We start from the raw sequence: 13,663 nt of genomic DNA, 5'->3' as shown, positions 1-13,663 counted from the left end.
ATATCAGTTGAGAGCCTCACCTTTGTACCAGGTGACTGACGGTTTGGGGACTCCGGTGACTTTGCAGGCCAGTTTCACCGTCTGACCCAGCTCCGCCGTGCAGTTCGCCAGAATCTCGTCAAAATCTGGAGGACCTGAGAACACAGTTCAGCCATGAAGGACACAGTAGCTGCAACGCTGCATTATGTAGTAATGGTAATTTTCAACTCATTATGTAGTAACGCCACATTTTGTAATAAAATTCTTGAAGGTATTTTGTAATAACTTGCTACATATTATCAGTAACAGTTATTACAAAATGTGGGTTAAAACACTATTCAGTGGCACTTAGAATCTGTTTTCATTTACGCAAGAAAATAGAAATGGCTGGTTGAAATCCTGGTTGGCTTGTAACTTTCAAAATCTACCAGCCACAATGGCAGGTGATCTAAAGAGTTAAACCTGTTTTGGAACCCCGCATTCTACCGTTCCTGTGTTGGCAGGAGTGACATAGAGTTGCAGTGCACCTGAATCTTAATTTTTTCCCTCATTATTAAAACATAGAACCATGTCTATAAATAAAGAGCAAAAATTATTACATAATGCACCAAATTATTAAACTTTCTGAAAAAAAAAACACATTTTGTAATAACTGTTGCAATATGTAACCGTTTAGTTATTACAAAATATGGCAAAGTTTATATAAAAAATGTGTTCAAGAATCTTATTACAAAATACATAATGCGGAGCTACAGGATCGGTGAGGAGGTGTAAGACAAGGACAGAGAAGAAGAAGAAGAAGTGTGTTTAGCACTCACTCCAGGCCGGTAAGCTGTATCTCTGCTGCAGCTCTCTGAAGTCCCTCAGCCACGAGTTCTTGATGGTCACGGTTCGGGCCTGTAAGGTGTATTTTCTCACCGAGTCCTCGCGCTCGTGCCAGATCTCGAAGGCCCGGTCATCTCCCTCCACTGTTTCGTTCACATCGATGTTATTCAGCTGCAGCGGGACAAAGACAGAACACAACATGTCGGAAAAGCTGGTAGCTGTAGAACTGAGTGTCATCTGCATAGAGGGACATTGAATATTATATATACTTGCTTATTTTTAATGCTGTCTGAAGGACCACCAATATTAAATTCTGTTTCTTGCATAGTGAGAGATTTCTCTGGAATTCATGAATTTGTTTGTAATTTTAATGACATTCGAGTTAGTAGTGTCACACTTGTGTGACGTCTTTAACAAAGAGGTGAATCCCACCTTAACTCGACTTCTGAAAGACTGAGCCTCTCACTCAGGCTTTTGTTTTATACCTAATCGTGTTATGACCAGTTGACCCATGAGCTCAATAACTGTCACATGACCCATCATCCATTTAAGTCTATTTCTACCATGTTCCAACAAATTCAAGTGGATGAGCGACGTTCTCGTATGTTCCTGACCTTCATCATGTTCTTGAAGACGTATGCCTGGGTTTCAGTGTTGCTGTCTCTCTTGGGTTTGCAGATGATGCAGTAGTTCTTGAAGAGGAAGCAGTGGCGGTGGTGCCCCCTGGAGGATGACCTGATTCCCGGCGCGCCCTCCCACACTTGGAACGGCCCCTGAGGGATAAACCATCGGTCGGTCAGGACTCGGATCATTGCCGAGGCGTCACCCGGGCAGAAACGCTCCCCACACCTGTCTGATTGGCTCTCCGAGAGCCTCCAGGGTGGCGGGGTAGTTCTCGATCAAGGAGACGTGATGGGTGTTCTCGGAGCGCTGGGGGAGCGCCGACACCATGGCGAAGGCCTCCTCCAGCAGGCAGCAGTTCTGACCATTTCGAGCCTTGTTTCGGATGAGCTCCTGAAGGAACGAGAGCAAAGACTTGACGGGTGAGAATCGTGTGTGGGTTAGGGTTAGAACATCTCAGTATTCCGTGTTGCGTGCTCACCTTGAGGGTGGCCTTGTACTTCTGAATCCTGTCCAGAGGTTGTTGAAGGTAGGTGTTGATGCTTCGCACGGGAGGGTCTGCTGGGTTGGCATTAGCCTGCTGCTTCTCGGAGTACTCCTGTGGAGAGTGAAGGTTTTTTTTTTTTTATACAGATATTGTGAATTTATGCAAAGAAGCAGTAGCAAAACAGGTAAAAGCAAGGAGTTACTGGGAGAAGCGCCTCATTAATAATGTTGTTGTCGCTACCTTGAAGAAGCGGTGGACGTTCTTGTCTCCGATCGCAGACTCAGCCTCACCCTGGCCCACGAGGTACTGCAGGTACTTCTCGAAGCCCTCTTTGTTCTTCAGGAAGCACATGGCCACATCGTCGTCCGTGTCGCATTCGTTCAGCTTGGGGAGGAACGCCCTGCGGACGGAAACAGGTGGTGAAGAACGGACACACGTCTCCTCTCATTTTCTAATTCAGATCTCAGGCTTTGAATTAAAGATACAAGGTGCCATCGGAGCGATGAGCGGAGGAGTCTACCTGTTGTGGAACGTCTTGATGTCGTCGATGTTCCTGAAGATGGCTTCCTTCTGCACGCTCACGTCGGGCGGAGCATCGGGACCGTCGACGTGCTTCAGGTGGCGAGACGTGAAGAAATCCACCTCGCGGAGGAACTCCGACTCCCCGTTTATCAGATCCTGGATGAGTTGGCTGCGGCCATCAGACATTAGTTAGAACTCTTCACTCCTCACCAAAAACTGAAACATTTTGAAGGAGTTTACAATTGTGTCAGTTGAATTTTGACTTTTTTTTTTTTTTATGACCGGAGGAGAGAGCCTTAATCTATGAAGATGATTCTGCTCCTCTAATATGTAGGTCTGGGGTATCAAAGATACTGCCCGGGGGCCTAAACTGGCTCATGAAAGAAACCAATCTGGTTCATGGAACAACCATTCAAAATGTAAAAAATGACAAGGAAAACACTAGCCTGAATAAAACGTACTTGTTTCGTACTAAAAAGTCAATTTTGTCCTCACATCTTCCAGTCTTCAACTGGCCACCAGTTGTCTCAGCCCAGTGAGATATGAGCTTTTACTCACAATAGTTTCCTCTTGTACTCTCCCTCCGACACCTCCTCCTCCACACTGGCCTCTGGCAGCTCTCCCGTATCAGCCGAAAGCTAAAGAAAACGCACAACAACACGATTTTAAATCAGAATCAAGCAGAAACAAATAACCGTGCAGTGGAAAATCAGCTGTACTGATCCATACTTTGAGTTTTTTGTCCAGGTAGGCCGGAGACACGTAGCCCTGGCGGGACGGCGTGGTCTTAGTGGGTTTGGTCCGAACTAACCACTTGAGTGGATGAGCAGAGTCCAGGACCTCCACGTACTGCCCCTCCTTCAGGGCGATGGAGTCTTTGCTCGCCATGGTGGGGCTATAGTCTGCCGAGGCCACGTAGATGTCAAACATCTGGAATGAAGGAACATGTTGGAACATTGCCAGGGTTTGCTGTGTCGGTTGTTTTCAATGATGACGAGACGTTCATCACTTTGGAAAAAGTCTGGAAATTATGGTAATTTGTTTTAACGATTTGGAGGATTGAAGCCTCTTGAGGGCCAGTTTTTGCCTTGTGTTCGAAATCCCTGCTATAAAGGTAGATACACATATAATATGAGAAGGAGAACATTGTTGGAAGGGTGATTCTGATTCATTTAAACAAGTCATTGACGAAATACGATCGCAGACAGTTGTTTCTACCGTTCCTCACCTCCCCTCGGGCGTCGCCCTCGTCAGACTCGGAGGACGAGTCGGCGATGAGCGACGGAGGACGAGAGCGCCCGTGGTGAGGCGACGGGGAAGGCGTCTTGGTCTCGTCGTCGCTGTCGGCGCCCGGCACTCGCAACGAAGCTGCGGCGGCGAGGAGGAGGAAACGGGTCGTCAGGCGGAAACGCTTCATCGTGTACACAACTCAACAATTAGTATCACCGAAATCACATTATAAAACTATGATGTTATCGGATACATGAAAAAAATCTTTCTCTATCGACTGTATGAAGCAGTTATTAGTGCTCAAGGCAGAACAGGTGAGTTTATTTTCACATTTCCAGGCAATAATGAATCACCGATTCATCCACTAAGACATCCATTATTTGCTTCCGTCACTGACTCGGATACAGTTTGATAGTTTGTTCGGACATCTGATGCTGAGTTTGATCAGTATTAGTGCTGTGATAACATGCAGCTTCTTTACACATCTGAGCTCTCACACGCATGCCTGCTGTTCAACATGTATTACCCGTCAATTCAAACCCATCTGGACTGTGGTGAGGGTGAGTAAAGATGTTGAAAGGAGCAGAGGAGGAAAATCGAAGGATTATAGGGAGGAAATGTATGTACATTTTTCTTGTGTGTGAAAGGAGAGGTTATATATAGGGCTGCTCAATTAATCGAATTTGAATTGTGATTGCGATTTTGGCTTCAGACGATCTCAAAATTCATATAATTGAGGAAAAACGTTTATGTTATAGGGTTGATGAACGGGGGTCGGAGGCGGCGTGTTCCGCAAGGAACTCCAAACTTTATTCTCACACTTCCACACGAGAGCGCAGCACCACACGCTGTTACACCAAAATACTACCGACCACAAACCCCCCCCTCTCTCTGCAAAATAAAGTTCCCCTCTGTGGTGATCAGTTAAGGTTACAATTCATCCAGTTACCGTGGGAAATTTTGTAGAGAGGCGGGGTTTCTGAGCGGAAGTCGTTTTATTGTTACAGTTTATGCGTTCCGTTGGAGAGATGAGAGAAAAAATGAGAGAAGATTTTCATATATTTAACAGGAGTCTTTAAAAAAAAAAACATGTTCAATAAATGCTGTTCCAAATTCAAATACATAATCGTGTAAACAAGACCTCTAGATGATGTGATGCAATGGGGGATTTTTTTTTTTTTTTTAAAGTGACACCTCCTGGGATGAAACCCAAACCGCTTTCAAGTCAAGTCAAGTCACTTTTATTTAAAATGCTTCACATAAAAGACAAAAAAATAAAAATAGAAGAGCAAAAAACAGTAAAAACAAACTATAAGATTGGCAACAATAAAACCAAGCACAGAGTTTCAAACATGGTTAAAAGCCAAGGAATGAAAATGGCGTGATGTAGTCTACGTGATACGCAGGTATACGTCATATACCCACTAGAAAAGGTTCAGAATTTCCAGATACCCACTGAAAAATGCGCAAAGATATGTATCAGCATGGTTTTGTAACATAACTTTTAACTCCCCGGTTGATAAGCGCGATCATGATTTTTTTTTCCATAATCGAGCAGCCCTAAGAGGTTGTTAAAATGGCTTTCTGTCAAGAAATCTCAGTGGGGGAAATGAAGGGTGATGCTTGGATACATACTGGTAGTTTTGGGCCAAGATTTCATCCACTGGAGCACTTCGTGATTCTGTAAACTGTCTGAATAACAAATTAATGACCGGGTGAGCATTAAATCGCTGTGACTGGTGAGCTGATGAGTGTAGAAGTGGTTAAGAAATGACGATCATATGAAGCGAGGAGGAGGAGGAGGAGGAGGAGCGCCTAACGGCAACCACAGCATGCAGGAGGAGAGGAAAAGGGAAGGACGCTCGTATCTCGGGTTTGGTTTCAAATGTGAATATGTCAGATTGATTCAGGAATTGAAAGATATGAACCAATAATTGCTTTTATTTTCCAGTCAGAAAGTTATAAAATGTAGATGTTCGCAGCTTTTTAAGAGCTATGAGAACTGAGTAACAAGACCCGGGTGAGTCCAAGAGATACAATCTGTTTCTTTGAACAGCTCTGAAATAAAGTCCTGATTATCTTAATGGATAAATGACAAAACCGTTTTTGCACATTACACCCACATTTTTCTTTTTAGGCAAAACATGATCCAAGTCGATCACCTCTTAAAATCCCTGAATATTACAATTCACTCAATTCAACCAAACCCGATGAAAATATAACATCTAACAAGTGAAAGATGTTCAATTTATATGTTTGAAATATATTTTCACGCATTGATTTTTTCGAATAAAGCAGGACAAACAGATTTTTATTACAGTCACAGAAGACGCCAGGTATTTTTTTCTTTTTTAAACTATGTTTCTATATTGTGAAATTTAAATGTGTGGCTATAGATTGGACACAAGCATTTATTCTTCAGAAGTTCACATAAACTAAGTGTGTTTAACTCGTTGAGCTTTTCAGAAACACAAACACACACACTACTGTTGTGTATTCAAAGTGTGGGTCCCTGTTTGGTAGGTGTCTACTGTGTTTTTTTTTAATCATTGTGCTTTGTCAATAAAGTTACAACAAAGCAGCCCTGCAGCATGATGGTGCCTCCACCGTGCTTCAGATATCAAACCGAAGGTCATGTCCTTCAGAGTTCACAGTTTAATGATCAATACTCTCTCAGCTGACGAGGGTATTACTCTGCTCTGACTTGTTATCCTTCAACGTTAATAAAATTGTGTACTTTTATAATATTAAAGCATTATTGACTGTATAAAAGCAGTTTAAAGTGAAGGATGTTGACAAGAAAGATGCAAAAAGATAACTTATAATGCTTGAATGACAGTTTATATATCAAACTGCGATTGAGGGGCAATTGGAGGAGAGGTTCTCTCTTCTTCTGAAACCACCTGTTGTTAATGTGAGTCTGGAATAAAAACCTGAAAGGTTTCGGTGATGCTGATGTGAAAATAAAAAAAATATTTTATTCTGGTTAATGAAAGCTGAAATGATGCTTTAAAAAAAGCTGGAAATTAGTTGAACATGCAGACACGAGAACAGACACGCTTCATCTACTGCTGAGAATTATATTTTTAAACATTTCTACATTAACTGAGCTTAAATTTATTAACACATCCGGCTAATTGAAACCACTGAGAAAACAATCTTTTATTACCTTCAAAACAGACAAATGAAAAACATCACAATAACAGTGTGTGTGTGTGTGTGTGTGTGTGTGTGTGTGTCACATTATAACATGACAATTTTCACCTCAAATAAAACCACTAAATTAAGTCAATAACATGAAAATAAGAAAAATGTGATTATAATTCACTGAAATATGCTTTATTCTCAATTCATTCTTCAATTCACAATATAATCGACTTTTTTTAAATGACAGAACTACGATAGAATACTTTTTTAAATGTAAGTGATTCTTGGAAAAAAAACACCTAATATTTTTCACAATTTCCCCCAAAAAACAATTTTAGCATACATTAAAAAGATTAAAAACATTTTATTGTTCTAATTCCCTTAAAAGTTGACATTTTGACTTAATTCACCAACATTTTCACTTCTTTTACTATCACTATCTTTTTTTATTTATATGTTTAAAAAAAGTTCAGATTTTTTTTCCCACTTGTTTATTTCATTGGAGGAATCTTGGAAAGTGTTTCATAGTAGTTTGTGATAAAAATTAATGTTAACTTCAAATAACAAAATAGCAAATGTTGGGATTTATATTATCTTTTTATGTGAAAAGAAAACAAAACAAACCAGGACGTCTGAGCAGGTTAATCTGTGATATGGGGCTTACTGCCGTCTGACTCAGAAGAGTTTTTGAATAAGTTTCTTCTGAAAACTAAAGATTGTCATTGTTTTGACACGATAAGAAACAAATAGCCTGACCTGAATCCTTTTCAGTGAGTGTATTCTACCACGTGTGCATAAAACAATAAAAGCTAGCTATTTAAGAGTTCAACACTTACCGTGAGTGATCTTTGCAGAAACCATCTCAGTGATCTGAGAGGTGAGTTTCATGAGGAACTCCTCACTACCTACTTCGCCGAGGTAAGACATCTTACTCTCTGAAGAGGAGAGAACCACGGCCACAATGACGCATCGACTTTGAAAAACACGTGGCTAAAACAGGAAATTCTGCTTCGGTCTTACCTTTCCCTCGGCCCACCGCCTCCTCCGGAGGACTAACGGTGATCCCAAGAACCCTGCGGACGGGTCACAGTCATATTTCAATGTTTGCGCCTTTAAATGTTCCGAAAAATGTCATTTAAACCCGATGAGATGAACTCACTCTGTCGGTACAGGCTCTTTCTTTGGTTGTGGAGCTGCTAAAAACAAACAAACAAAAAAAAAAAGTTAAATTTAACTTTTAAAGCAAGTAACACCAACTGCAATATATTTATAGAATATAGAGACGATCTGGGAACTTGATCAGCGACTGTCTTTTTGAAGGTTTCTGCTTCAGTGTGATGCTGAGAGTGTGTGTCCACTAGTGTTTGACTTCACTGTGCTGTTTTGATCAATTTTAGATCTGGATGAGGATCCACATATTTTATTAGATTAAATGGGGGAAAGAAAATTGTAAAATGGAACAAAAATGAAAAAAAAAAAAAAAAAGAAATCAAAGATTCGGGGAAAATATATTTTGGGGTTTCAGTCTTTTTTCCCCCACCTGCTCTTGCCTTATGTGGTGAAAATAGCTCGTATTAGTTTGCTGAAAATCTCCGCCGAACAAAATCAAAATGGGGTTTGATCCTGATTTAGCCATTCTTTCAATTAAGTCCACAATTATCCCCCGGAAAATTGTCAGCAGTGACCTTTGTTGACATTTACATCAATCTTGTCTACGAAACTTACTGCTTCTTTACACAGGATGGCGACTAATGATCCTAAACTTTATTATGTGAAAGTGAAACAAATATAGCATAAAACATGGACTAACTTTTCTATCATATCCCCCCAAAACTGCTGTTATTTTTTATTTGAAATGGTGAAAACAGTGGCTGGAACATAGTGAAACAGGGGAGGACGTATAACAGAACCAGGAGAGGAGCGGAAGAAATGTGAGTAAAAGTGTGTGTAAAAAAAAGGGAAAGACAAAGGAACTGAGGGGGACGCAAGGAAGGAAGAGATGGCAAGCGTCGAGTCCAAAGATGGGGTTAAGTGTCTCTTACTGCTGTCCACCTCCAGGTGAGCGGTGGAGATGGACTGGCCCGCCCTGTTGGTGGCGATGCAGGTGTAGGCGCCGCTGTACTCGGGGCCCACGTCCATCAAGATGAGGCTGTGCTGCCGCCCCGAGCTCGCCATCTTGTAGCCTTTGGTGTCGGGTTTGATCCACAGGACGTCGTCCAGCGACTCCTCCTTCAGCCAGTTGACGGTGGGGGTGGGGGAGCCTGAGAGGACAGGTGCTCAGGATGAACGTGATCAAATCTGGACGCTTTTACTGGAAATACATAAATCTGCCAAAACCAAATGTCACTCAGACATTTGTAGGAGCTTCAAAGTAGCTCAAAAAATCTCTGTGTTGCATTGTTTTTAAAATACAGATTTGCATGTGTATAGATATACTGCCCATGATATAATTAATGAATGATGGAGAGCCTGATGTGAAAAAAAAAGAGTATATATTCAGGGCTTGATGAAAATACCTTCGACTCTGACCGACAGAGTGATGCTGGCTCCCTGTTTCACCTTCCTGTTGCTGAACCTTTCGAGGAATCGAGGCGGCACAAGAGGCTCCTTAGAGTCTGTGGAGGAAATAATATAAACCCCCGTATCAGTATCTCTGACCAGCTCTCTTTTTTTTTTTCTGTATATTTACACGTTTTGGGTACAAATCTTCTAAAATACCTCGTTTATCTTGTGGCATCCTCTCTCCAGGATCTGCAAAAACACGTGAGCGTGAACATGAATGTATCTCGTGCCGGACAATCTTAAAAGAGGAGAATTTAAAGACGATGGTTCTCAGACGTACTCAGTACGATCAGTCGAGCGGAGGAGTACGCCGAGCCGGCTGCGTTGCTGATGTAGGCCGAGTACTCGCCCATGTCGTCCCTCTTCACCTCCAGGATCTCCACGCCGTGGACGTCCCTCTCGGCCGACAGCAAGACCCGCTTGGAGGCTCTCAGAGGTTGGCTGTCTTTAAACCAGTACACTCTGGGTGTGGGGAAACCTGAAAGTCGAATAATTTCAAACACTTGTTTGTTCAACAGCCCTGTTACAATAAGTCAAATAAAACATGCTGGTATTTGGTAGTAGTGTGACGTCCAGTATGTTACGCGATGATTAATTTTACTAAGATTTAAGTCCAGGTCGTAAATGATCGTTTGTGTTTCGCTCTCAGTCCTTGATGCTTTAAAGGTCTCATAGTATACAGTTTTTCAACAATTTCACATTGGTGTCAGAGGTCCAACAACATTGAATTCAAAGTATATTTCTCTCAAATCCAGCCTTGGTTCAGAATTCCAGCCAGTCTTGAAGTCCTTCTAGTGAGCTCTACTGAGAACAGGCTGTTTCTGTGTCTGTACCTTTAAATGCTTATGAGCTGTATCTGTCCACATAGAGCCCATGTCCCTTTGCTGGTAGCATTTGCAAGGAGAAACCAATGGCACCCGCTCCTAATTTTAGAGATCATCTACTATACCTGTGGGGTGAGGGTCAAAGGGAGTATCCACTGGCAAAGGGAGTGGTTAATTTCCCGCATGATATCATGAAAAAGAAATCTCTGAATCGCTTGTATGACCATATATTTGCTAAAAGAGGGAGCAAGTGAAGCAGATGACAGACTTTCTTCGTGTCTGGGGATATTACTATTCCCAACACAGGTTTTAATTGGACTAAAAACTCACCTTTCACTCGGAGCTGCATCTTGGCGATGGGTGAACCTGGACTGACGTGAACGTCGTGAAGCTCGTCCACGACCTGAGGCAGCTGGTCGTCTTCGGCCACAGACTCAAAGGTCTCCGTTTCTCTGCTTTGGGAGGGAAGAGCCGATCAGAACAGATTCACTGTTCAGTAACTAGAAATACAAAGCATATATGTATTTTGTTTTACGTTGTCGTGTAGCGTGAGCAGTGGATTTACCTGGAGGCGTATCCCTTCGCGCTGACGTAGGACGACGTCTCGGTGGCATCGGCCGCCGTGTCGTAATCTGAGCTGCACGACACTGAAAGGGAACAGCAAGACGGTTTTACTGGAAGAAAAGATCGAGGAAGAGCTTTTTTTTCTTTGATAAAAGAAGCTAGTTTTTCTTTGTTTTCAGTGACAGAAGAGGGCTGGAGGTGGTTTGAAGGTGGTGGTTTTGAAATATTAAAAAAAAGTGTTTTCTTTCTACAATAGAGGCTGAAACTACTTGTGTTTGAGAAGAAGCGGGTCGAGGTGGGACTGAGGGGGAAATTCTAACTTCAGTTGCTGTCCTGCGCGAATCACAAAAATACCGGGGAAGCACCAGCCTTCCTCCAACCAGTATCCTATTTTCTGATCTCCATGCATTGAGTGAAGGCATGAAAAATCTTCTCAAGTGTGTCTCTGACGAGGAGAAATATTGACGTTCAAAAGTTTGGGGAACCACACCTGTGGGATTTTTGTTTTTTGTTTTTAAAACATACTTACTGTCCACCCTGAGCTCGGCCTTGGTGGCCGCGATGCCGCTGCTGTTCTCCGCCGTGCAGCGGTACACGCCCATGTCGGTGGGCAGCACGGTGGTGATGATGAGCTGGTGGCAGCCAGCCTCCTGGTCCTCGTTGATCATGTAGTGGTCGTTCTCCTCCAGCAGCTTGCCGTCCTTGTACCAGCGGGCGTTGGGAGGAGGCTTCCCGATGACCACGCAGTCGAAGCTGACCGGGTAGCCGTCGGGGACGTCCTGACTCTGCAGCTCGGTGAGGAAGACCGGGGCGGCTGGGCAATGAGGGACGAAAATGGAGAGTGAGACCATGTGAACGCGTCGACTCTAAAAACAGGAAACGGTTGATCGGGTATGGGGAGGGCTTCTGCCGTTTGCGTGCGTTGCTAACCTGGAGCTCCGGTCATGATCGCGGGAGACGGTCTGTCTTGTGTGGGCGTCTGCGCGCCGTCCTGCGAGAGGCCCATCTTCTTGATTCTCAGCTCCACTTTGAGCGGCCCGGCCGGCTGGATGGTGGTCTCCACGGGGACGCCGTGGACGGTGAACATCTCCTGGAACCTGTGCGAGGCGACCTCGGCCTCGGCGCGCGAGTCGAAGCGAATGTAGATGTAGAATTCGTCCTCGCGGTAGGAGTGGGGGTCGGGGGGTCGCAGGTCTCCCTCGTCGGCGCTGACGAACGGCTCCTCCTCCACGTCGGGCGGCAAGCGGGTGCGCAGCAGGCGGCGGAGGCGGCGGCTGGCCTGTCGCAGGTTGTCGTCCATCTCGCTGCCGGAAGAGCTCTCGGGCTCGCTGTCGGCGCTGTAGCCCACGGTGAGGGGACGCTTCCCCGAGGACTCCCTCGCCGTCCCCACCGTCACCTTCCCGCCGTGAGACGTCGCCCCGAACTTGTTGGTGACCTCGCAGGTGTACACCCCCGTGTCTTTGGTGGTGATGGCGGTGATGACCAGGGAGCAGGTGCCGTCGTTGTAGATGTCGATGTGATGGTGCTTGCCGTCCACCAGCGCCTCGCCGTCCTTCAGCCAGCGGACCTTGTCCGGCTTCCCCTCGGCGACACACTCCAGGTGGATGGTGCCGCCGGGCTCTTTGGTCTGGTCTTTGAAGACGCCCTTGAAAACAGGCTTCATGTCCTTGCGGGCCTTGTAGCCCTTGAAGGCGGCCTGAATCTTGATGGCGGCCTCCCGCAGCTCCGGCTCGTCCTCTTTACTGATCTCCAAGAGGCTGCTCTCCTCTGGAGCGGCTTGTTTCTCCTCAGGTTTCCGAGGGGCTTTCACCTCCGCTGGCTGGACCGTTCGCTTCTCCGCGTTCTCGAAATGAGCGAAGAACCTCTCGGTGGTCATCGTCTGGTTCTCGTTGGTCGCCGTCACCGCCATTGTGCTGCTCTTTTTAAGGTAGGACACCACTGACGACCCTCCAGAGACCGTCTCCTCATGTGAGCTGATGCTCACTGTGGACTCTCGTGTCTTGGACACGACGACCGCCTCCTCCGCCGGTTTGACCGCCTCCTCCGCCGGTTTGACCGCCTCCTCCGCCGGTTTGACCGCCTCCTCCGCCGGTTTGACCGCCTCCTTCTTCTTGCTGTCGTCCTCGGGCTGCTCGGTGATGGAGTCCAGGGTGGGCTCTCGGCTCATGCGGCGTTTTTTCGCCGATTCCTCCCACAGCTCGTGGAGGTCGCCCTCCTCAGCTGCTTCGCGAGGCAGACTGGGCTGTCCGAGAGCCTCCGACTCCACCGGCTTCACATCTGCAAACAAATACCACAAAACCTCAGTTTTCACAAGACCCAAAAAAAAATCTCCAATTTGAGGCAAAGAAAAAAAAAATTAATAAAAGAGGTTCTTACCTGGTTCGGTTAGTGGCTGTTTTGGAGCTTCTAATGTTGAAATAAGACAAGACAAAGGAATATTAGTGAATCTGAAATTATTACTAAAAGTTAGCATTTCATTATTAGTTACTTCTATGCTTCTTTAAAAAGCAAGGTGACTAACTGGTTTTTAACAGGGGGTTAGTGAAATAAAAACTTATACAACTTATAAATACAACTTATTTCTCTTATGTCTTGCTTTTATTTCTTATTTTATTTTTTGTTTTTAAGTTATTGTATTCATTTCAATATCAACGTTATCTTGCGAAACGTATTCTAACACTTATTTATTTGATTCACTTTTTTTTAGCTTTTTAACGCTTTATTTTATTCTTGCCTTCTTTTCCTTTCTTTTTTTGGTCATATTATCTGCAAATATTCTATGGTTGATTGATGCAATGTGTTGTTTTAATTGTATTCGTACATATATCCCTGCTTTACGAAAAGAAAAACGAAATATTCTGCAACAGATTATTCTTAAAAATACTCAATTAGCTGAATGATT

General features: G+C 44.2%; 1 protein-coding gene across 12 annotated transcripts in view; it reads right to left on the bottom strand.

Moving 5' to 3' along the window:
• The window catches only part of obscnb (obscurin, cytoskeletal calmodulin and titin-interacting RhoGEF b), a 76,107-nt gene that overhangs the window by 5,493 nt on the left and 56,951 nt on the right, over positions 1 to 13,663 (bottom strand). For 10 of the 12 annotated variants that reach the window (XM_080503416.1, XM_080503417.1, XM_080503425.1 and 7 more), the window contains 23 exons: positions 13,138 to 13,167; positions 11,692 to 13,038; positions 11,291 to 11,575; positions 10,763 to 10,844; positions 10,528 to 10,652; positions 9,654 to 9,851; positions 9,530 to 9,562; positions 9,328 to 9,426; positions 8,854 to 9,072; positions 7,971 to 8,007; positions 7,832 to 7,884; positions 7,648 to 7,746; positions 5,300 to 5,356; positions 3,663 to 3,802; positions 3,164 to 3,364; positions 2,993 to 3,072; positions 2,433 to 2,603; positions 2,153 to 2,312; positions 1,907 to 2,023; positions 1,654 to 1,818; positions 1,419 to 1,577; positions 798 to 975; positions 21 to 134 (listed from right to left, as the gene is read on the bottom strand). In XM_080503416.1, the coding sequence (XP_080359542.1) occupies positions 21 to 134; positions 798 to 975; positions 1,419 to 1,577; positions 1,654 to 1,818; positions 1,907 to 2,023; positions 2,153 to 2,312; positions 2,433 to 2,603; positions 2,993 to 3,072; positions 3,164 to 3,364; positions 3,663 to 3,802; positions 5,300 to 5,356; positions 7,648 to 7,746; positions 7,832 to 7,884; positions 7,971 to 8,007; positions 8,854 to 9,072; positions 9,328 to 9,426; positions 9,530 to 9,562; positions 9,654 to 9,851; positions 10,528 to 10,652; positions 10,763 to 10,844; positions 11,291 to 11,575; positions 11,692 to 13,038; positions 13,138 to 13,167 (4,149 nt within the window). The remainder of the gene's footprint in view (positions 1 to 20; positions 135 to 797; positions 976 to 1,418; positions 1,578 to 1,653; positions 1,819 to 1,906; positions 2,024 to 2,152; positions 2,313 to 2,432; positions 2,604 to 2,992; positions 3,073 to 3,163; positions 3,365 to 3,662; positions 3,803 to 5,299; positions 5,357 to 7,647; positions 7,747 to 7,831; positions 7,885 to 7,970; positions 8,008 to 8,853; positions 9,073 to 9,327; positions 9,427 to 9,529; positions 9,563 to 9,653; positions 9,852 to 10,527; positions 10,653 to 10,762; positions 10,845 to 11,290; positions 11,576 to 11,691; positions 13,039 to 13,137; positions 13,168 to 13,663) is intronic. The other 2 variants (XM_080503422.1, XM_080503423.1) reach the window with 2 other exon arrangements.

The sequence above is a fragment of the Blennius ocellaris genome (genome assembly GCF_963422515.1).
Source record: "Blennius ocellaris genome assembly, chromosome: 10".
Taxonomy (NCBI): domain Eukaryota; kingdom Metazoa; phylum Chordata; class Actinopteri; order Blenniiformes; family Blenniidae; genus Blennius; species Blennius ocellaris.
Note: the sequence above shows the minus strand (reverse complement) of the source record. Positions and strands in the feature narration are given on the sequence as shown.